This window comes from Tribolium castaneum, chromosome 1 (assembly GCF_031307605.1).
Source record: "Tribolium castaneum strain GA2 chromosome 1, icTriCast1.1, whole genome shotgun sequence".
NCBI lineage: Eukaryota > Metazoa > Arthropoda > Insecta > Coleoptera > Tenebrionidae > Tribolium > Tribolium castaneum.
In genome coordinates, this window is record NC_087394.1 from 26,811,912 (window position 1) to 26,836,638 (window position 24,727).

General features: G+C 34.8%; 4 protein-coding genes across 13 annotated transcripts in view; 2 read left to right on the top strand and 2 right to left on the bottom strand.

Moving 5' to 3' along the window:
- Positions 1-19,776, bottom strand: part of LOC660164 (uncharacterized protein) — a 52,756-nt gene extending 32,980 nt beyond the window's left edge. For all 3 annotated transcript variants that reach the window (XM_064356910.1, XM_008194118.3, XM_015977922.2), the window contains exon 1: positions 19,497-19,776. The gene's annotated coding sequence lies outside the window, so the exon portion shown is untranslated. The remainder of the gene's footprint in view (positions 1-19,496) is intronic.
- Positions 21-7,141, top strand: LOC659912 (collagen alpha-2(IV) chain). 3 transcript variants are annotated; one of them, XM_008194144.3, is made up of 6 exons: positions 21-99; positions 2,053-2,208; positions 2,507-2,593; positions 2,649-2,804; positions 2,854-3,124; positions 3,181-7,141. In XM_008194144.3, exons 2-6 carry the CDS (start codon positions 2,134-2,136, stop codon positions 7,059-7,061), a joined length of 4,470 nt encoding a protein of 1,489 aa, XP_008192366.1. In that variant the 5' UTR covers positions 21-99; positions 2,053-2,133; the 3' UTR covers positions 7,062-7,141. The 3 variants fall into 3 exon arrangements, with proteins under 3 accessions (XP_008192366.1, XP_008192372.1, XP_015833406.1); XM_008194150.3 differs by lacking the exon at positions 21-99 and adding an exon at positions 1,794-1,996; XM_015977920.2 differs by lacking the exons at positions 21-99; positions 2,053-2,208; positions 2,507-2,593; positions 2,649-2,804 and having other exon boundaries at positions 2,987-3,124; positions 3,165-7,141.
- wus (wurst) lies at positions 10,345-16,601 on the top strand. The gene is made up of 4 exons (XM_966045.4): positions 10,345-10,826; positions 15,570-15,717; positions 15,780-16,188; positions 16,240-16,601. The coding sequence occupies exons 1-4, from the start codon at positions 10,578-10,580 to the stop codon at positions 16,514-16,516; spliced, it is 1,083 nt and encodes a 360-aa protein (XP_971138.1). The 5' UTR covers positions 10,345-10,577; the 3' UTR covers positions 16,517-16,601.
- A 1,225-nt stretch (positions 19,777-21,001) lies between the features above and the next one.
- Positions 21,002-24,727, bottom strand: part of LOC107397517 (ankyrin repeat domain-containing protein 33B) — a 53,251-nt gene continuing 49,525 nt past the window's right edge. For all 6 annotated transcript variants that reach the window (XM_015977928.2, XM_015977925.2, XM_015977927.2 and 3 more), the window contains exon 8: positions 21,002-22,124. In XM_015977928.2, coding sequence (XP_015833414.1) covers positions 21,802-22,124 — 323 coding nt within the window. In that variant the 3' untranslated portion in view covers positions 21,002-21,801. The remainder of the gene's footprint in view (positions 22,125-24,727) is intronic.

Genomic DNA, 24,727 nt, shown 5'->3' on the forward strand with positions numbered 1-24,727 from the left:
TCCTTTCCCCAGAAAATAAAAATAAAAAACGGTTTTGCGTCACAAAATGGCGACAGTCAGCTGTTTTTAACGACGTCTAAAACTGCGAAGGACAAAGAGGTAAACAACGCTTGCTTGTTAGCAGTTTTTCTAACAAAAAAATCAAGATAGTAAAAACTTTATGCACAATATTTGTTAATAAACAAATTTGTAGAAATGTGTGATAAAAGCACTGAAATAAACTTAATCTAATTTAGGACGCATTCATGATTCATCTAGAACGTTCCGTTTATTTTTAGTAAGATTTTTTAACAGTAAAATTTGGCTTTAGTTTACTTTAGAAGACCTGACCTCTGAGTCAAGCAAATTCCAAATTTTGTACAATCTACCTTTTTGAGAGCCCTTATTCATTCTAAACCTGCCTGTTGTTAATAAATTTTTCTTAAATTTCTCTCAAAATTTATTTTTTCCATAACTCTTTTTTCTTAAAATAAGATCTATAGTAGTTCTAAATTATCAAACCTAATTTACAATTTAAAACAAAAAATTGTTTTTTGTATATAAGTAGATATCCAAATCTTTGGCATTTAGACTTTTTTAAGAAAAAGTTATTCTTGTAAATAATGTGAATTAAATTAAATATTATCGTCATTTTGTAACGATTCATGTTTTAGTTTAAAAATCACTTGGCTGTTGTTCTCATTGCTCCCAATAATTTATCAAACTACTTACAAAAATGATTAAATTTGAATTAATATTTAAACTTTATTATGATTTTTAAAATGTCGTTCTCAAGGATACTCAGGATAACCCCCTATATTCGGAATTGAAAATTGATAGACTTCTGTTATCTTTAAGTATAGTTATTCAATTAATTATGCTCATATCAGTCATCACATCTAAAGGAAAGAATTTATAATTTTGAGATTATCTCTGAAAAAATCGAAAACTGTTAACTAAATTTTTAATATTTTAAATTTTGCACAATTAAATTTTTTTAATTCCTGCTTATACATTTTTCTAGTTACTTAAGTAGTACTTAGTAATTTCTATTTTCTGATTCTGTTAGCTTTAAGCATATCATCATGGCATTTCAATACAAAAAATATCAAAACCTACTATATTTACATGTATGCATTTTTTTAATATCTTTGTTTTTTTAATTTTCTAGTATTAGTAGGTTTTAATTGTCTATAAGTATACGCTCATCAATCATCGCTTGTAAATGAAAAAAAATTAAGTTTGAGATACTCATAATTTCAAATTTAACAAGTAATTAATTGTTAAATTTTAATTCGTTGTTAAAAGTTAATAACACGAATGGACCACTCAAATTGGCTCAATTTAGTCACGTGATCAGTTAATCACGCACTTAATTGCGAATTAAGTTAATGACGCTTCTATAAACCGGTTCTTAGTATTTGAACTTATTTTTTTTAATTTTACTTTTGGTGAGTTAAAAGTATTTGCTCATCGAAACTAAATGGAAAAAATAAGATAATTGCATTTCATGCAACTGTCGTAATTACAATCACTTTAATGTTTTATTATCTTTATCTTTACCAGCGAAGAATTGTAATTCTCGGCGATTGTTCCCGTCTCTTACATTTTTGTTTGTTTGTAAATAGACCCAGATAAAAATTATGCAATTGCATAATAGTTAGTCATAGGTCATAAATGGTGATTTATTTTAGGTCAGACTTAATTTCCCATCTTGTAATTAAAAGATAGACATCGATTGTAGTTGTTAATTTATGGATTCCGGTCGTAATTTATGCGTTGCATATACGCAGTGGCGCAAAAACCAAGTCAAAATTCGCCACATAATTGTAATATTTCGTTGTAAATGTTTTCAACGCTGAATTCGTTATCTCACAGAAGACAATATTAAAAATAGCTCGATGGACGGGTAAACAGAGTTATGTAATGGGTGCTTAGTGCATCTGTGGATGCATCGTGCTGTATATGAGTTGAGGATGCTAGATCAGATTGCGTTTGATGGAGTGACTTACTTTTTGTATAACTTGTTTTGTATATAAATTTCAACGATATTAGAAGTCTGATATCTTCTAGGGGACACCATGTCAGGGGTCACACTTGACCAGGAATAGATTCAGCATTTATTGATAGGCCGCCCTGCGGTCACTTACTCCCATGGCGCGGTTAATTTTAATTTGTGTCATAGTGAGTGCTTATCTAGGTGGCATATTTTCGCAGGAAAAAACAGAGGTAAGTCTCGATTTTTGAATTTGTGCCGTTTGTTCACGAAAATCCAATTTGTCAAAAAGTATTTTCTATTTTTCGACTATAATTAGATATTTAGATTCATTAGATTTTTTTTACAATTTTGTGGTAACTTTTTCGCATAATTTTCCGGAAGTGTTTGTCCGTTTAATTCATAATTTTTTAAATTTATCAATGAATGTCTCAATGTGTGTTAATATTATCTGTGATTTTTGTAATGTTTTGGGGTCAATAATTCTAGGACAAGTTAGATAAAACATTTTTAAAACTAATTTCTTTTTAGGTTGTTTCTAATACTGAAGATCCATCTCTGTCCAACTCGATACTTAAAGGAGCAACAAAGTCGGGAACTTTGTTTGATTACCAAACTGTAAGACGGTATTGCTTGATTATATTAAAAAAATTAAAATACGTTATAATTACAGAGAGTAGTAGCTTATAAAGATCTCATAGAATCAAGATGTTTGATAGAATTTTTAAAAGCTAGCGAAAGCTACATTGGACAGTCGAACCATAAACCACGGCTGGATAATGTCACCAAGAATTTTTTTATGACTGAAAATCAGCTCTCCAAAAGACAAGTAATAAAAATTTGTTTAGGGAACTTTTTGCAATTATTTTCATTTCTAGATATGGACAATAGCTGGGCAAAGAGTTGTAGATTTTTGTCGCGGTTTTCCAACTTATCTCATCCACGATTTAAAAACAAACGACCAAAACAGTATTTTTCAAGACAGTCTAAACGAGGGTATTGCCGCAAGAAAAAAACGTGCAACTAAACATTTTTTCGTTGGAAGGGTTAGAGGACAAACACAATCACAATATCTAAATTATGGTAACAGCAAAGATCCTGGAAAAGCTGAAGCCGAATCAAGTTATGGAAGTTCAAAGGCAGTAGTCAGTAAGAAGACAATTTTCGTAAATTGTCATTATTTTTGAAGACAATTTTTTCAATAGGTGGTAGTAGCGGAATGGGCCAAGCCCAGAGTCAAAGTGTTCCAGTGGGTTGTGACGAATGTTATGGCGAAGGTTACGATCAAGAACAAGGGCTTTATTATGGAAGACCTGGGGGTACACCGGAATTTCCGGGAGAACAATATCGCAAGCCTGGAAGACCTAGCATTCCGGGATATCCAGCTGAACCTGGAGGAAGACCCGGAGTTCCCGGATATCCTAGAGGGCCAGAAGAAAGACCCGGATATCCAGGAGGACCCGCAGTTCCCGGATATCCGGGATTACCAGGAGGTAGACCCGGAATTCCTGAATACCCGGGAGCACCAGGGGGACGACCTGCAATTCCTGGATATCCAGGAGGACCAGAAGGAAGACCCGAAATTCCAGGATATCCAGGAAAACCAGAAGAAAGACCTGGCGTTCCGGGATTTCCAGGGAGACCAGATGGGCGGCCTGGTGTGCCAGGATATCCAGGAAGACCAGGAGAACGACCAGAAATACCCGGATATCCTCATATACCTGAGGGAAGACCAAGAATTCCTGGATATCCAGGAAGACCCGAAGAAAGACCTGCATATCCAGAGGGACCAGTAGAAAAACCTGGAATTCCTGGTTATCCTGAGGGACCAGAAGGTAGACCCGGATTTCCAGGACGACCAGAAGAAAGACCTGTAGTCCCCGGCTACCCGAGTTTACCAGGGGGAAGACCGGGAGTACCGGGTTATCCAAGAGGACCGGATGGACGGCCAGCATTTCCAGGGTATCCACAACCTGGAGTTCCCGGATATTCAAAACAACCCGGACAACTACCTGGAGTTCCCGGAGTACCAGGATATCCCGGTGAACCCGAAGCAAAACCTGGTGTACCAGGATACCCTCGACCGGGAGTTCCTGGGTACCCTGGGGGAGAAATACCGTCGCATCCAGGAGGAGAAAAGCCCGGATATCCGCTTTCACCTACTGGACCTGGAGTACCGGGTTACCCTGGTTATCCTGGCTACCCACAGTACCCTACAGGGCCTTCTCCAGGACTACCAGAAGGTCCTTCACGGCCCGGTTATCCTAGCGGTCCGGAAAAGCCAGGATATCCTCCAACTGAAGGCTATCCATTAAGACCGGGATATCCAACACCACCCAGCTATCCAGTGCCGGGAGAAGTGGGATATCCTACTCCACCTGGAAAAGTTTCCACCGGCAAATTTAGTGGACAACTTTCCGGAGATTATGAAGCAGAAGTTGGACAAAGGGGTAAATTTTCTGGAATCTTTTCCGGACAATATGAAGCTCATCATAATGGAAAAATTGCCGGAAAATATGTTGATGGAAAATACTATCCAGGCCAGCCTGCAGGTCCTAGTTACCCGGGATATCCCGGCTTACCAACTCCACCAGGTTATCCTGGACCTGCACCTTATCCTACTGCACCCGGCGGCGTAGGCAAAATCACGTATCCCGTAGGACCTGGTGGAGTACCGGGTTACCCTGGAACACCAACTTATCCAAGCATTCCCGGATATCCAACACCCGGACACCCAGTAACAGAACCGGGATATCCAGGAGTACCAAGTTACCCGGGAGCACCACGTCCAGGAGTACCATCCGGCCCAAGCGGTCCAAGTTATCCCGGTGGTCAAATCCCCGGCTATCCAGGAGTACCATCACCGGGTTTCCCAGGAGGTCCACCTCCAGGTTATCCAGGAGTTCCAACGGCAGGTTATCCAGGAATTCCAACTGGCCCAGGGGTTCCAAGTTACCCTGGAGGTCCTTCTGTTAGTTTTCCCGGAGTACCATCAGTTCCTCCAGGAGTTCCAAGTTATCCAGGAGCTCCATCTCCTGGCTATCCAGGAGCCCCATCTTCTGGCTATCCAGGAGCTCCATCGCCTGGCTATCCAGGAGCTCCATCGCCTGGCTATCCAGGAGCTCCATCGCCTGGCTATCCAGGAGCCCCATATCCTGGTTATCCAGAAGCTCCGACTCCAAGCTATCCAGGAGCTCCAACCCCTGGTTATCCAGGAGCTCCGTCTCCGGGCTATCCAGGCGCACCAGCCCCGGGTTACCCAGAAGCCCCATATCCGGGCTACCCAGGAGTTCCATCTCCTGGCTATCCAGGGGCTCCATCTCCTGGTTATCCGGGCGTACCATCAGGTCCAGGTATTCCAAGTTATCCACAAGGTCCACCTCCAGGTGCTCCTGGTTATCCAGGAGTTCCAACAGGTCCAAGTTATCCCGGAGCGCCAGGAGGACCCGGCTACCCCGAACCAAGACCAGGTCAACCAGGTTATCCAGGAGTACCACCCGGTTATCCCGGAGCCCCAGGCGAAACTCCAAGTAGGCTCACTTATCCTGGAGCTCCTGGCCAACCCGGATATCCCGGTGCACCAACGGGAGAAGAAGCCGACGGTGCCGACTCTCAAGTACAAACATCCGTCCAACAAACCAATAACGAAACACAAGCAAGTGCTCAAGCTCAAGGACGATACGCTGGAGGAATGGCCCAGTCTCAAGTTTCCGGTACTTACAGCGGTTCCGGTTCTTTCAGTGCTTCAGCTGGAAGTGATGATGGCAAAAAAGGGGCATTATCACAAGTTTCCGGGGGTAAGGAAGGTGCATTGAGCTCAGCTCAAGGAAGAGGCGGCTTGGGTCAAAGTCAAGCACAAGTTCAACTAGCATCAGAAAGTGGTGATACCATATCAAGTGCTCAGACGGATGGATGGAACCACGGTTCGCAAACACAGGTACAAGCAAGTGGGAAAGGAGGAATGGCAGATGCTCAAGCGAACGGACCTGGAAGCACCTCGTCTCAGGCTCAAATTGGGTTCACTCCGTATGACGAAAACGAAAGAAACGACCAATCGACGCCTTTTAGAGGCGGAGGAACAGCAAGTGCCCAAAGTGGTACTTACTCAGGACAAGCCCAAAGTCAAATCCAGGGGAAGTTTCAATACGGCATTAAATACACGGGAGCTGCACAAGCCGGTTCAGGGAGCAGAGACACAATAGCTTTGGCTCGGAACCAGTCAAGACCTGAAGGACTTACAGGAACCTTCCCAAAATTCACACCTTTGAATTTCACTTCTGGGCGAAACCCAAACACTAATCCACAAGACTTACTGATGCAAACTAGCCGAAAATCAGTTCATAAAACACTAAGTATGGACGTAGCAACCCAAAAGGCACCAACTGAAGACCAAACTGTTCCAATCCCTGACGAAACCGAAGACACAGCTACAGAAGACTACCATGACGAAGACTACGACTACGACTCAGACTACTCCACCCAAAAACCCATAACCAAAAGCATAATCTCCCAATCCTCCAAAACGCAACGCCAGCACATCGTGCTCGACCCTCTCGAAGACCTCGATGCCACAGTGCAACAAAGCTACGGGTACCCTCCCGATGGTACCATCCTCCAACCTGGAGAAACGATTCCTGGCTCTCCCGGCTACCAGATCCCTGCCGGGTTCCGGGGACGTGTCAAGGCCATCGCTAACGGGCCGAACACCTACGCCACGGGCAGAAACTCGCAAGCTCAGAGTGTGACACTGACACCAGGGACTGGACGCATTATTTACAAAAAACCGATCTATGCAGTCACCTCTAATTCGCACCAAAACGGACATATGGGCTTCGGGTCGGGATATACTTATCAACCGGCGACGTATCAAGTCAAGAGCGGGAAATCTCTACCGAATTTTATTTCCCTGAGCAAGTCGGAAACAGGGTCTAAGAACCCTTACACTGGACAAAAGACCCCGAAGGTGTATTATGCCCAGTCTTCGAGTTGTGGGGTTTTCACGAATACTTGCGTTTTTAATGGAAGTGGAAAACTGTGCTTTCCCAAGCCCAAGACTAACCCCGATGGGAGTTTTATGACGTGTTGAGGGTTGTTTGTATTGTAAGTTAATTAAGGTTTTGTAAATTATGTCGTGTCATAAGTTTTAAATAAAGTTTTTGATTATTTCGTGTTTGTTTTTTATCAATCTATAAATATTATCCGTAAAAAACTTAAAAATCAAATACAATCAAATTGCAAAGCCGATGAGTTCGAATTAAACCCGAAAAAACTTGATAGCCTAAATTTTTAAATAACCATACACCAAAAAAAATTGATAATACGAATAATTGGAAGAAAACTAATTGCCAAAAAAGCCAAAAAAATTCGTAGGTGCCAGAATTCTATTCGTAATTAAACCCTAATAAAAAGTTTAAGATAATTAAATAAACTTAAAAACAGAAAAATAAAAAAAATCTTGAAAAGTCAGATCTTTAGATGTTTTATACAGCGTGCTCAAAAACTGGCGCACCAACTCAATGATATGTGGTAGAGAAGTGGTTACATATAATAGTAAAAATAGTAAAAAAATTCGTTGTATTAAAGTTATTGATAAATAACTAATTTTAGGTAAATGATATGTGGCAACGTTGTCTAACAGTCATGATCGCAATAGAATTTGAGCAACAATAAAAACAAATTATTTTTAAAACGGTTTCCTAGGAAATAATTCCCAGTGTTGGCACATCTACACATTGTGATTTTTTGGATGAATTTTAATTTTTTTAAATTAAAAAAACTGCTAAAATCTGATAGTAAATTTTAAAATAATTATTCATCGTTTTGTTACGGAACGATTACCTGGTATGAAACATAAAAATATAAAAAAATAATGAAAACTAAAGAAGTTAACACAATAAGTTTGTAGCCCCAGATTTTTTAAAATATAACTTTAGGAATTTTTTCAACATTTTTCCCTTAATTTGCACTTGCTTCTCAATAACGTACCCTGTATTATCCGATTTATGGTCAAAACTAATTTTTGATTTTACCAAACATTATCATTAAAAATATGAGTTTTTGATATTTGGTGATCCAATTAAAGTGATGGTTTTCTAGGCTTTCCAAGGATGTGCTTATAGTTTTGATTTTCAGGGTGTGATCAATTATTTAGGAATGCAGACAAGTTTATTTTTGGTATTTTGGTTTAACAAAATGGTTGCCCGTAACACTATACGAATGATTACCTATTTATTGTCCTGAAGAAGCTCCAAAAAGGTGGCGAAACGTAGACAATAAATCATCTACCAAAAATAAACGTGTCTACATTCATCAATAATTAATCACATCTTAATCAATCACAAACGATAAACAGCGAATTTAAAAAAATAGGTTGAATTTTTTTCTTTTACCTACTTGATTCGCATTTTAATGGATCACTAATAGAAATATCCTACTTTCGTCTTTATCGAAGCAGAATGACATTCACTACAAGCTCATTTCTAAAATTAATTCATTAATGTGCAATTAAAGCCAAAAATTATAAAAAAAATATTCTGAAAAATTTAAATAAACATGAAACAAAATATATATTTATAAAATTGAAGTCAATTAAATGAAAAACTCGAAAGATTCAACCTGATAACCTAAAAAAATTAATTAACAATCAATAGATTTTAACAAACTTGAATACTTTGATTTGATTCTACCCTTCTGAGAGTCCCTAAACTTAATATGAGAATAAAATATTCAGAGCTAAAAATATCTGAATTTTTTCCACTGTTGTAACTTAGGGGTAAACACAAGGATAAGTCGCACCTGAAATTTTGTACTCCAAATTTCCTGGTGTTTCTTCATTATTTTCTTTAATTTCAAAAAATTTCTTATGATTTCGTCAAGACTTCACTTAATTTTTTAAAATAATTTCCTGTGATTTGCTTAAGATTTTCCCTGATTTCCTCAATTTCCTCTGAGGTTTATCCCAAGGTTATAATGTTGTAAACACTTCATGAAGTATTTTCCTTTCAGCTGCAATGGCAGTCTGATTTAAATGCCAGCAAAAAGTGCTACCAATTTGTCAATCATATTGGACGTGAACGAATTTTTTTATCCCGCTTATTATTTGTTATTTATTTTTTCCGATAATGGTGAATTTTATGGTCGTGTACAGTACAAAATTTTATTGCATCCTCCATTATTTTGATTTCATTACTGGGTTATTTTAAATGAGAAAAAAATGCAAGAATAAAACAACGTCATAAAAAAAACAACAGTGCTTGTTAACCAAATTTCTCTAGACGTTAAAATTTTGTTTAATCATGAAGTAATGAGTGAATAAAATGCCATTATACCGTTTTTTAACAAGACAACTTGTTTTATCTACATTACGAAGAATTTGAAGCAAAGAAAAGAAAGACGAAAATATTTTGTGACCAGCGGAAAACGGAGATACTTATTGTGTTTATTTACATCTTTCGAATGACGAAAAAAAATCAGAAAATCATCAAATGCACTGGTTACGATAATGACAGACTTTTTGTCTTAAATCAACTTATTTCGCCGTAATCGACATTCGAAAACTGAAATTCGAAAATTGAAGTTCTACACAGAGACGTCGCCGTAATCGGCGTTGGAAAAGTAAAAAAAAATCACATTTTAAATGCGATTTTCTCGAAAATTGTAGGACTTAAGATAAAAAATTAAGAGTATAAAAACATCACTGCAGCCGAGGAAATATACTGCTGACTGCTGCATTTATCCATCCATCTTTATGCAACTAGTAATACGTTGGTGCTCGAAACTGTGCAGACAAGAACGAGCTTAAAAAGCAAATTGTGGTATTTTCAACCGAGCCTTCAAAGGAAAGAAAATTGGATACGAATACGTGATAAGAAAATAATTCTACGGTATGATAAGGAAGCAAAAACATTAAAGTGAAAATAAAAATTTACTTCTACAGAACTTAACTAGTGGATCTAATACTTTTTGTCTTAACTTTTTGGTGCTATTTTCGCAATTGCAGCACCAATTTACTATTAACGTCATAAATGTTTATAAACCTTGTACAATTGACCACAAAGTAATTATTTAAACGTAACTTTTCCTAATTATGACCAGTCACCACACGACAATAAAAAGCTAATTAAGCGACTTAGATAAGAATCACATGATATTTGCTTTGGTACCCATGACTACAATTGAAGGGGAAACCCCTTGAAACCGATACCACAAAACGGAAGAGGCCCACTTTTTGACCCGATTCCTCGCCGCTTACCTATATTTCGGCCTTTGCCGTACGAAAGTACCGTAATATTATGAAACGTTGCCTACCTGAAGCGACCCAACAACGTGAAGCTACGTGGACATCCTACTCCTACCTGGTAGAAGTAAGTTAGTTTCTTTAGTTTGATATTTCTGTTTGCGGCGTGCGTTCAATGAACTTGCGGTGTAATAATGCAAATTTCCAAGTGCGTTTCAAAAAGCCGATCCAAATGGTGACATAATTGCGCGAAAAAACACTTATGGCAGTGGTGATATGTAGCGAAAAGTCCCAAATAACTGATATGTGATATGTTTGTGTTATCCGAACGTGTTTTGTTAAGTCATTAGTTTTCCTAACATTAAAATGCACGCTTCTGCTCCTAGAAAAAGCATCGTTTGGGCGTACGTCTGGTGGCTGTTCGGGGGCATTTTCGGCCTCCATTTGTTCTATCTCGAAAGGGATGCGCACGCCTTCCTCACCTGGAGCACCCTCGGAGGCTACGGCCTCGGATGGCTCGCTGATGTTACCAAAATCCCGAGATACGTGCGGGATTGCAACGATGATCCCAAGTTTTTGGAGGAGTTGGGCGAAAGGATGCGGAAAAACAGAAAGGTATTGTCAAGTTTAATTGCCAAAGCCCACACGAAATTAACATTCTTACAATAGTTGATAGCGTGTTATCTGCAAACGTGCGGAGGTGATATCGTTGTAAACGGCGAGTAAATTATTGTCGCCGTTTTAAACAAGGTTCCGGATTAATAGGCCGTGTTGTGATGCAATCATTTTACTTAATAACCACTTCGGATACAAAAGAGAAATAAAGAAATTAGGTCTTGAAGATTACTTATTGCAAATGAAAGTGACGGGAGTATGATGTTAATATAAATAAATCTTCCGAAATTGTGTGGAAAAATCCACTCAAGTGAAGACATGTTGCTGAGAATTTTTGCAATGTTCGACGCTTCCGGCTTATTAAACGTTCTCGCAAGAAATGTTATTAATTTTTTGTTATGCTTAATTATTCTTTGACTGAAGTCAAAGACTAAAAAAAAAAAGAATTTTAAGAGAAGCAAGTCACTTTGTTTATGCTGAATTTGGAGCAAGTACAACGATTTCAGACAATTTCGAGTGACTAAAATTGTTTATTAAGAAATAAATTCGTCTGTATTTCACGAGATTTTGCCAGACCAGCTAAAAGCCAACAAACTGGCTCTGAATTACGTTATTTCAGTCAATTATGAACAGTTTAGCTCTTTTTTGACCAGAAACTCACTTATTTCAAGAGATTACGTCAAGCCAAACCGAAAAAAGTAACATAAATTATACGTAAATAAGAGAAATATGAAAATATAAATATATATAAATATATAAAATATAATAAAATTTAATTTACTAAATATTTACTTATTATCTACTCTTACTTAACTAGAGACAATTCTGAGTGGTTTATTGGCTCATCCTTGGCCCTGAAACTTCCCTACTTATTTCAAGAATGTTTTCTGATAAGAGTTTAAAATCAACCAGTTCAAACGATTTAGTTACCTTGAGGTTGCAATAAATGATTTGTCGTTGATCGGTTATTAATTTCGATATTAATGAATTATTTTATTTAAAAAAGGATGTATTAATCAATACACTCTTTATTATTACGTAACTGGTTTTGGGATTTTTACGTAAAATTGAAAATGTATGATTTGACGTTATTTTGTTATGATCGTCTTTGTGGAAAGTGTTAAAAAAATTATAAAAGGTCTATTTCCAGGACAAACAAAGGATGAAGGTATTTTATAAGGTCTTGAAATTGATTTTTATTTGTAATTGATTTCTAATTTTGTCACAAAAAAAGAGTTTATGATAAACGAAAAAATATTGCATTGTAATAAAAAATGGCAGTCACTCGCTATCGCTCGTTCGTGCTTTAAAGAGTTTCGTTTATTAATCGCCTTTATTAAAAATTAGTTTATTATAATAAATAACTATTTTCGTTGGTCGTTTATTAACAATATCCACAATATAATATCAAATCTGGCAGCTGCCGGGGGCCCTAGTTTCCAAGGGACCCCAAAACTGGATAGAGCAACCATGTTAAGAACACACAAAAAATATTAATCTACCACGTGCCAAACAGGAGTTTCGATTTGGCGAAAGTTTTGTACTAAAGTCCACAGTTTTTTCCGAGTTATAAATTTCTATAAATTTCGTAAGAGTTTTTTTTTGAACAAACACCTGCTTCGAAACGCAGATGATCGTGGTCACAAATACTCAACAAAATCAAAACCAAATAATAATTTTGGGTGTGCTTTGCACTAAAGATATTATATTAAGATAGGGTTTGTGATGTAAAGCTGTTAAAAGCATGCTCTTAAATTTTGTATTTTTACTCACAAAGTTCCAATCCCCTTCGAGATACTCTGGTGGATCGCACGCCAACAATTGGACTCAAACACTTATTATTGCAAAAAAACACCAGCCCAGTTTCTAAAACTACACTTTTTCACACTTTTGAACATCCTGGGACAGTTTCCACTGACTTTTCGTCTTTTGTGTTGGATTTTCTAGAAACGTCAATTGTCAAATTGAAAAGTGCGCGCGCATGCGCTCTGATTTTCAACATGATTCCTTTCGAGAATTCGTCAATTGAGCCTTTTTGACTAAATTAAAAGAGTTTCAATTCACTATTCCTTATTTATTTCCTCTCATTTTTCCAAATTTGAGGTTTTTCATCAAGCAAATTGTCCGACATGACCTAGGGGGTAAAGCTCAATGAAAAACTGAACATGCAACAAAGACAGACTTATGCGTTTATGAATGAACGTAAAGCACGCTAATGATTGCTGTAAAGTGGTTGTAAAACTTGTAAGCATTTTGATTGGGCCGTTTGAGGTCGGCCATTAAAATTTCGGAGAAAACCAATCACTTTAGATTTTTGGATTCATTGAAAAATTTTATTTTTGGATATGATTGGTCCATTTAAGGTCGGCCATTAAAATAAAGTCAGAAACCAATCGCTTTGAACTTTTGGACTCATTCAATAATAATTAACTGAATTATTGAATGTGGTTAAAGTTTAAAAGCCGGTTTACAGAACATTTTAATTGCAATTAAATTTTAATCTCGATTAACTTGTTAATGCGTTTTAAATGGCAACTTAATTTGAATTAGTTTAATTTTGAATTAAATTTTAATTTCGCTTTCTGTAAACCGGCTCAAACTTGTTTTGTTTAAACGGCCTTCCACAATGCCATTGTGGAATGCCATTGGCATAGCAGCTAGCAATGCCAATTGCCACAAATTTTGTTAAAAAATTACGTTTACTTATGAAAACTTTTGCCAAAAAGATTTATCGATTTTGGATCTACTTCTGCCTTTTGGACGAGTTATTTTCGAATAACATTTCTTACTAAAACAGACACCATAGACAGACTACACTATAAGAAGAAAAATTAGCTTCGCGTACAAAAATTTCAATGAAAGAAGGCGTTTTTATTGGAAAAAGTTGTTCGGTGAAGAATACAAGTACTACTATTATAAAGATATCGCTTGTTCGTGCTTTAATGAGTAGGTATCGATTTTATTATTAATCGCCTTCAATAACAGATTGCCTAATTTATTGGATAATTATTTCTTATTTACCATTTTTTAATCCCCGAACTATTGTCCACGATCTAAAAAGGTTATTAAATATTTTTTCTTGTTAACCAACTTTTTAATAATAATGTATTATTAAAATTATCTACCAATTGTAGGTATTATCGTATTTTATTTTTCAAAGTTTGACGTGTTTTCATTTAAGTGTATACCTACTCAAAGTATTTTAATGACCTTAAAAAACTAAAAGAAAATATAAATTTTTAGAGTGACTCAGTTGTATTTATTTTTTTTAGGAAAGAGCTCTGTCTCTACATTAGTTTCCACATTGGTTCTAAATTTAAAAATTATACAGTACCTTACATAAGAATTTGGAAGTATTACAAATAAATATGCTGATAACTGTTTGAGATATTTTTTTCAGTATAAGTTGGGTGGAATTAAAAAAAAAAAGTTAAATGGGTTAGATTTATTGTTTGATTCTAGATTCAAATACTATCTGCTTATTTTTTTTTTTTTAAATGAAGTATTGTTAAAATTACCTATTTACTATTTGCCATTTATTTATTTATTTATTTATTTTATTTTAACTTTCAAATACTTGAATCACCTTTTTATGAAATAGGGAAAGGAAAACAATTTTTAATTAATGTAAAGATTAGAGTCATCGATTACCGACTTGTTATTACTTAATTTATTTTGTGTGTAAACAAAAACAAAAAAAATTTCATGTCCCATTTTCATATTTTCTAAATAGTTGTTGTCTGCACTGATTGACAGTATTTTTTTGTATTTAGCATATGTTATGCAGATAAAAAAATATGTAGGTCCTAAAGTAATTTTTTAAGAAAACAGGGCCCAAATACGAATGTGGAACTAGTTTTATACAAATTGCTACAAAAATATCCAGATAAACATCAAGAATTTTTGGGGAATTTTTTTAGTGGAATTTTAAAAAAGGTTCAACGTTAAAAGTAATGATAAGGTTTATTACCAAATAACCGAGCAAATAACTAATTTGTTTGCACTACAACTAATAAACATATATTTTTAAATTCGTAATTTATTATGCGCTCCATCGTTATAATTTCTAATCGTCTATTCATGATTATTTTTTTATGTAAGTCACCATAAAATAAAACTGGGTGTCCTGAACTTGAAATATTGTTTAAAATGTAGGTTAAATTGATAAGTAAAAAATAATAATCAACAAAGCTCTATGAAATTGCAATTACAATTTACTGAAACGAAATTTACAACTTTGACCTTCATCACTTGATTGTCTTTTGTATCTAAAGCCATAAATAAAAAAGTCATAAATATGATTAAAGCTTTTTTATTAATTGTGTCCAATAACAATACAACTTTCAAAATTGTTGCAATGTTGGGAAAACGTCTCAATTTATTTTTAACAACAGTTGGTATTATATTTAATTAAGCCATTCAAAATTCGAAAAAGCAACTACATCGTTACTGTCTGGTAATTTTACGTCCATAAATGTTTTGGCTTTAATGGTCGTTTCAAGTTAATGAACAATAACCCGTAATGATTACCCCAACAGTAAAAAATGATAATCCAATTTGGAAAGTCCCTCAAATTGTTGCCAATTTTGTTACAAAACATTAGAAAGGGTTTCGACTTTTATTGTGATTATAATAAGTGATCTTAGGTAATAAAAAACCTATCAAGGCATTAACCGTTACGTAACTTTTTCCCGAATAATTATCAATCGAAAAGCGATCACTTTTACTAACTTTTGGTTCTAGCCCCCGTTTTCAACGAGCAGATTCATCTCCGCCGTAATGGTGGGCTACCTCTGGGGCCAGTTGGTCATAATGGCCATTCCAGAAGACGAAGTCTGGGGATTTAACTGGAAAATCTTCCATTGGGTGATTCCCTTTGCAGTCGCACTTGGTAAAACCCATTTTTGGGAGCTTTTTGAATAGTATTTTAATTAGATTTTTTCATTTGAACAGGTGTGTGGGTTGTGGGAAACATTGGAAGAGAGAAGGGCAAGCCCTGGCTCACAATTTTCGCCTCGTATTCGAGTTATCTGACGCGTTGGTACTTCCCCGACGAGAACATTTGGCTCACAGTGATGGTGTTTTGTGCCGCATTGACTTTCGACACGTTTTCCAAAGAGTGGCGACGAACTCCGCGCAAGAAAAAAACCTTCATTCGCCGAATTACCGTCCTTATAATTTGCGCAATGTTGTATGTGGCGCTTTGGTCGTCCTATTTCTACTTTAATGGAAAAATCACCGACGCCAACGGCGACGAAATTCCCGTCCACGAAGCCATACATCACTTCTTCACCTCGCCCTGGTGGACCGACCTCAAGCAGTCGCTTTACGACACCTATCAATACGCACAGCATCACGGATGGTGCGTTTTGTTGGTGTTTTTTTAAGGGAATTTGTTTAAATAATGTTGCAGGTACGAGATTTGGAGGCAAATTATCGAACTATCGGACCCGCAAGGGGAGCAGAACTCGTATAAGGTGCTGGGAGTGGGGCCTTCGTCCAGTCAGAGCGAAATCACCGCCAAATGGCGGGCTCTGAGCAGGGAATGGCATCCTGATAAAGTCAAGGATCCTGAGCAGCGTCAGGCGGCGCAGGACAAGTTTATGGAGATTCAGCAAGCTTATGAGATTCTGTCCAATATTAAGAGCAAGAGGAAGAGGAAAAATAAAAAGTCTGTTGCCAATGATTGATAGTGCTAGTTGCAATTTATTGTTATTTAATATAACTGTGTTTTATCATTTGAGATTTTATTAGATTAAAGATTGAGCGAATTGAGTTGAATGGTTGTCAGTTGACATAAAGAAGCCGAAAATTCAGAATGAACCAAGAGTAAGACATAAAGTTCATACTTTTGTTATAGATCGTTTTATGAAAACTAATTTTTGCGTATTGAGTCATTTTTAATTTTCTTGGAATGATAAGTGATAACCGAAATTTTTGTTTAGTGTTTGTAATATACGTAAACGTAAATAGGATGGATAAGCATGAAAACATTGAAACGAAAACTGAAAAAAATAACTAAAAAACAATTAAACAATGAAAGTAAAATAAGAAAAGAGAGATTTTCCCCTAAAATTAGCAATACAAAACTTAGTTTTGTCGATAGAGGTTTTGACCATTTTATTCTCGAATAAAATTTTACCTTTTGGACTAATTTTTGCCGTAGGTAGAGTAAAAATTCTGTTATTACGACTTTAAGCCTTTTTACTTTTACCATGACTTTTACCGATGTTATCTCTTTCTCTTGTTCAGCAATTACTGAAGATGAAGTACTTACATACAGAATGACTCAAAAGTACCGTACAATCTCTCAAGTGCTGATAAAGGACATAAAATTGAATAAAAAATTCCTGACAAAAAATTGTTTGAATCTTTTTTTACGAGACAGTTCATCAAAGTTAAATTTTTAAATTAAATTTTTTCATGCTTCACATCATATTTTTTTTAATTAGTTAGCGCAAACGACAGCTTGTGCAACATTAAATAATTATCTTTTGAAAAAAATCAACAATTAATGTGTAGTGACGTGCAAAACAATTAAAAAAGTTGTAAATTCGACAATAATCACAAACAAAATAAACAGCAAACAAAAGACACAATAAACTAAACAAAAGGAAACAAAACAAAACAAAAAAAGGAAACAAAAGAGCCACAATCAATACCGTTGCTAAGGAAAACAAATTAAAAAATATATAAAAAAATTGCTTGAAAAAAATCTATTTTTGTGCTTAACTGAACGTCTTTCATCACCATACGAAAAATTGTCCGACACTTTTTGATCATCCTCTGTATTGTAGCTCACATTATCAACATTTGAAATTTTTAACAGTACACTCGTTTTTGATTTTTTTATTGTTTTTTAATTCTTTATAGTATGTGAAATGAATTACATAAGTTTAACTGTACTATCAGTTGTTAATAAAATCGTGCACACTGATTTTTCGCTGGGGTAAATTGGCCTCATTCAATACAAAATACTATTAAAGTTAAAAGGGCCGTTGCAAAAACTATGGCCCGAATAAAAGTACAGTAATACTGGTAAAGAGAGGATGGGAATAGGAATGAAGTGTAAGTGAAGACAAGATTTAGGGCGTCCCCAAATTTCAACCCCTGAATAAGATGAATTATCGAATCGTATACAAAATAATCAACTTGAAACAGATAGCAGAGCTGCAGTTATTAGGATTATAAAAAATTAACACTTCTACGTATAATAATTTGATAACTTCAGCATGTTCCAGAAAATAAATCATGACAGATAAACATAAACAAGCCCTCGTTTTGTTAGACAATTTTTAGCTTCAAAACGAAATTGAACTATGGTCGGCTACTGAACATAGTTGGGAGGAGTTAAATCAAAAACAAAATTTTTAACAAAATTTGCTTCTTTCTCAGAGTCTCGCTGCAAGATTAAAATCATTGGAAGCATATGAAGCACAAAACGTTCAATAAATTGTTGAACATGAAGCTTATGCAAAATGCTGTCGATACGTGTAACTTAAGATATATAAAAAATACATGGTGTTCCATTGGCACAGCCTGTACATTATCTGCGTGTTTCAAATAAAAGTCGACTATTTGCTAAAACCGCGAGGTATGAAGGTGCTGAACTGAAAGTGGGACAAAAAAATAGATGGGCTTTCTCCTTTAACTTCTCAAATAAAATTTTCAAAATCTTTGAAATTGGTAAAGTTTCGATTTTTAAGGTGAAAATTTTCAAAGAACCGTCATTATTTCATATGAGGAAAGCGGACAAAGATTCTTTTAGAACTAATCCAAAAACTAATCTAAAAACGCAACATTGCAGTAAAAATACAGCTTTCCACTTAAAATCCCAAAGTTAATACACCCATTTTTACCGAAATGTTTTGCGTCTTCCATGTTTTGTATAATAATTAAATTTTTGAAAATCTTTCCTAACATTAGGGCGATCGATCTCTAGTCCTAGTCTTTCGGCTGTTTTAAGCCAGTTGTTCTCGAAAATTATTAATGGTTAATCATTTTATCCTATCCAATAATTCATTTGAATTGTTTAAAATGAAGCTTATGCAAAATGCTGTCGATACGTGTAACTTAAAAAACATAAAAAAAATACATGGTGTTTTATTTGAAAAAAATTAGTTATTCAACTTTTTGCGTTTTGGCACACCCTGTACATTATCTGCGTATTTAAAAAAAAAAGTCGACTATTTGCTAAAACTGCAAGGTATTCTGTGTTTTTCATTGACGACTTCATAATGATTTTCCAAGTTGTTTTTTTTATAACGGAAAGCTGAATAATTCAGAAACGAAAAGAGATAGACCTACAATAATTTTATAGAAAATTACATTAATTTTTTGTGTAGAATCCAATTATGCAAAGAATATATCGGGTGTTCCCACTTAAAAAATAAAACGTTGGTTAATCACCCGGTATACAAATAGCAAAAAAGTTATACACCGATTACACACCCCTGGGTCACCTTGTACACGATTTTTTGCAATCGATGGTAAGAACAGTGACAGCATGTGTGTCCTAATTTTTCGCTTTTTACTTGCCTTTAAAACTGGGGCAAAATCCTTCAGGAATCTCAATTATTACGATGCCTTTAAATGCGTCGTACGAAGAGTTATCAGGTTATCACTTATCAGTAGGTACTCACAAAAAAACGAAATCAAACTTGTACTTACTTGAGTTTGGAGTAACTCCTGACCAACCAGTCTTGCACTTGGGGGCTCAAGGTACACGGTAATTGTGTAACTGCTAGGCAGGAAATTGAAACGTTCGCGAATTATGGACAGAGCGATTAAAATATCGTTGCATCCATCGGTGTTATCAGTATTTATAAAAATGGACCATTTTCACTACACACAACACAACAGCAAGTTCAGACACAACCCCGTAAAGAACACGGTGACCAGCAAGTTCAGACACAACGCCGCAAAGAACACGGTGACACACACTGACCTTATCTATTAGTAAGCGGCGATAAAAAAGAGTAGATATTTCAGTGGCAAATCGTCTTTTTTGTAAAGATTTTTTTCTCGAATGAGATTGTTCGTTTTCGCAATCCATTGGCCTTGAGTAGAATTTTGACTAAACTTAAATATTAGTAGGTACATTATTATGTATTTAGTTTGATAAATGTAGTAGCATTCAACATAATACCCTTTTTCTGCAAAAGAAAAAAAATGAAATTATTTTATTGTTTTTGAGAAAAGCCAAGCCAAGTCAAGGTGTATTTAAAAGATAATTATTCATTTAGCATCATGGAAACCCAATCTATGATATGTGTAATTACTAATTACAGGTAATTCACTTGCACCCTGATTAAATACTTCGGAAACTAACCGTTGGATGCCCTTTGGTCCTGTCAGAAAAAAATGCGTTTGGATGCAACTTAATAAACAAAGGTTAAGTTGTTAAGTTAAATTTAGAATTGGCGGCAGTTATTTTCTCGGCTATTTTATGTTATCTGTTCAAGCAGTCATAAAAGATCTAATCCATTTTATGTTACTGCAGTTTTCATTTCCCGTAGATTTATTATGTGGAGTGAGTGGTGGTTTTCATTTGTTACGTCACGAAGTAGGTTTGAAAAGGGTTTGAAAGCAGGGAAAAAATGATACATTCATTTGGAATTTTTGATCTGTAGAAAACAAAGATATCGTATTATTTATTTATATAAAAAGTGATTTTCATTCAAATGAGACTTTTTGCGTTTTAAGCTTCACAGTTTTTCCCCCTATTTTGTATTTCTGTCATAATGTTTTTGAGGTAAAAGGTGCAAATCCAAAAATTTTCAAAGAACCATCATTATTTCATATGAGGAAAGATGGCAGTTTCCTTTGGAACTAATCCAAAGACTAATCCAAAAACGCACTATTGCAGTAAAAAAGACAGCTTTCCACTTAAAATCCGGAAGTTAACACACCTATTTTTACGGAAATATTTTGCGTCCTCCATGTTTTGTATAATAATTAAATTTTTGAAAATTTTTCCTAACATTAGGGCGCTCGATCTCTAGTCCTAGTTTTTCGGCTGTTTTAAGCCAGATGGTCTCGAAAATTATTAATGGTAAATCATTTTATCCTATCCAACAATTCATTTGAATTGGTATAAGGAGTAGAGTATGATTAAAAAAATATGTTAAAGATCTGAAAATGTGAAAATGAGAGATTTTTAGGATAAAATAAGCCAGTTTTTAAAAAGATTTATTTTGAAATAAGTACATCGATTAAAAAAAATAATAAAAACATCAAAACAGTATACGTCCTCCGCAATATTCTGGGTTAGTCTTCCTGGTAGGTAACTCTAACAATTCTTTCGGTTATAATTAATAAAAACACAACCACAGCTCTGTGTAGTACTGACAGAGACACAGATATGTAATACACATTGAAAGGTAACAAGCAAAGAATATAATTCCTTATTATTTAACAAGCACGGGTATAGTGGCAGGTTCAGTCGTCTAAGCTGTTTTGTTATTTAATATAATATCTAAGACATGCCAATATCGTATCACAAGATGAAGGCTAGAAGCTAGGCTTAAACAGAATAATGTTACGACTTTGTTCCCCATAACGTTGATATGGTTGAAGGCCAATAAAACGTGTAAACTGCCACCAAAATACAATTGGATTTTATCAAACTATACCCAGAAACGTAAGATTAAAATGTCATGTAGAACCACCTTGACAATAAATTAAATAAATAAACGGTTTATTTCCCGTTGTGTGTGTTAACAAATTGGTTTTGGAAATGTGCCCAAGCACACAAATCGTGTGATTCATTCCCGATTAAAATTCCCGAAACGTGTGACCGGCGCATAATGAATTTATTTACTTAATTTATGGTGTTATCCACGATAGATTATTGTGCTAATAAATACGTATTAAAAAAACTCTATACAATAATCACAATTGTAAAACTACAACCCTACGACCAGTCTCTCGTGTCTTCATTGCGGCTCTAACATCTGCAGAGGCCACGCTTTTGCTATTTCTTCTTTTTTGTCCGCGCTGGCTTGATGATGGGCGTTTTGCTGTCAGGGGGCGGCTTCGCCACCCCATTAGTGAGGTTGTTGTTGGGGTAATCGCCGTTGTTGTTGACTAAAGTGATCTGGAGTTTGGGGACGGTTAGGGGGCGGATCAGGGATTTGACCACCGGGGGCACTGTGGGGGCCGATGGAAGAACGGGGGAGCTGGCGCATAACGCGGCCGAAGTCAACTGGGTGACTAATCTGGCACTGGAATAGGAGTCTTCATGGCGACCTGTACCGGAAGACGTGCGAAAGACCTTCTTCAGCTTCGACTTGAGGCCTAGAATTAATAATTAGATGAGAAATAACAAGGTGGAAATAAAACAATTCTTTTGTTGTGTTGCGAGACAAAAAATCTTGTTTACGTACAAATTTGCGATTATGCAGTAACTCTTACGCCAGTTATGTGACGGAAATAAAGTTACACAAAGCGCAAAAACTAAAATAGAAATTCGGTTTTCTTTCCGTCTGTGAGCTAACAATGAGATTTTTTTGCGATCAGTTTCGAGAAATTATTACGTTTATGTACACCAGAATTTTCAGGAAAGCCGATTTTAACGAGTCGGGAATCGACTTTCTGAGGCTGAAAGCCAAACTCGATGATATTTAGAACGGGGCTTTTAGCTTTACAATCGGAATTCGGAGTTTCAAGGTGCAAATTAAAATGGGATGGAAATCATTTTATCACAGACAAGTTTTATTAATGAAAGATTTACACAGCACAATACCTATTAAAATCAGGAAAGTGAAATTACTGGAATTGGAAATTAATTGTAAATTACAAGTCTTTACAATTGTAGGCCGTCTATGAACGCGAAAATATAATTTTCTTTGAATTTTTGAATGCATTTAACATTTTGGAAGGAATTCTAACTTTAACAGAAAAAATAACAAGGACATTAACTAATTTTGATTTTTAATTGAGAAATTGAGAAAGGTCTACTTTATAAACAAAATTACATTAAAATAAACTACATACGTAGAGGTTTTGCAGCAAAAAATCTAAGAGCTTGGGAAAAATGAAATAGAAAAATTTCCGGTTCTCTGTTATGAGACGCAAATTGTTTCGTAACTTGGTAAAAACTTGGTGTGAAACTGTTATTATTTTTAATGAAAATAAATTTAGTGCTAATTTGCAAGCAGGCTGATGTCAGTTGTAATGGAAATGAAACATCACAAAGCAGCAACAAAATTAAAAATGTAACTTTTTAGAAGTTTTTTTAAATATTTAAGAAATAGCTCATAAAGTTGGTTAACTACAATTATTATAACGAGTCTAAAGTCGAAATTTTCAATTTAGGCGTAAATCTATCACAACCTACATTGATATATTGATAAAAAGAAAGTTAAAGATAAAATTCTTAGATTCAAAATTGGAATAGTACGAAGATTCAAAATACAATTAAGAATTTAATGTGGGAACATAAGTTAAGGAGAAAATTCTAGGCCTAGAAAATTTGTAATTTTTTTGTTTACTCTTTTGGGTCTAAAACTATAAAAGTTCTATAAAACTATAAAACACTTCTAAATGTCAACTTTTAGAAATTGTATGTACAATGTAACTTCTTATTTTTTATGTATTTTAAAAATATAAACATTTATAAACCAAAAAGAAAAGCAGATTTTAAGATTGAAGTATATCCACTGCGAATGCTGTTTAATCGAACTTTGAACAAAAAAATTTAAACTATTAAAAGATTTTTTCAGATTGATTTATTTCTAAATTAAACCTTTACCTCACAGGACAGTTATTTCACTTTAGATATTTCTTCGAGAATTTTATTAAATGGTTAAAAAAATCTGTAATTTTAATTTTTTAATGAAAAAACTTTTAAGGCCGGTTTACAGAAAGCGAAATTAAGATTTAATTTAGAATTAAACTAATTTGAATTGATTTGCAATTTAAAATGCATTGACGAATATCAAGTTAATCTCCAATTAAAATTTGATTGCAATTAAAATGTTCTGTAAAATGGCCCTTAGTGTTCTAGGGTCGGTTTATAGAAAGCTTTATTTAATTTTAATTTGTTGTTAAAAGTTAACAACGAGAATAAACCAAATAGAATTCGTTCAATTTGGTCACGTGATTAGTTAATCACGCATTTAATTGCGGATTAAATTAATGACGCTTCTATAAACTGGTCTTAAGAGCCGGTTTACTGAACATTTTAATTGCAATTAAATTTTAACCGCGAGTAACTTGACATTTGTCAATGTATTTCAAATGGCAACTTAATTCGAATTAGTTTAATTCTGAATTAAATCTTAATTTCGCTTTCTGTAAACCGGCCCTAAATCTCAAAGAAATAAACAGTTCTTATTTAAAAAAAATAAAAAACTGTGTACCTATTCCTCTTTAACAAAAAAATAAAATGATAATTTTTAAATAACAGAATATTTTCTACAAATTAAGAAAAATTGTTCTTAAGAGCCGACAATTTCAAAAAAAATATATATTTTCAAATTTTTATATTATAACATCCATTAATAGCTCATCCTCTTGATTTATTGCCAATAATAAATCTAGTTCAACAGTAATGGGTAGAGTTAGGACATTTTAGCACAAAAATAACAGGAATAGAGGCAAAGTACGCTTAAAATTTAAGTAAAAAAATGTTCAAAAACTGAAAATATGCATAAAATTATACTGAAAACTTTTTTAGAGAAAACTTTTCGAGTTACTTATTAAAACTGTTTTTTGACAACGGAATTTTTGTGGTAAAAGATTTTGCTCTAATAATGACTTTTAATTTAAAAATATTGCTTTTACACCAGTGTTGCTTTTTTAACTAAATGATTAAAGTTGCGTTCCGAGCACATTACAAAGATTTTCGGAACCTGGCCGAAGTTCATTGGTCACATTTTTCGCTACAACGTGTCAAA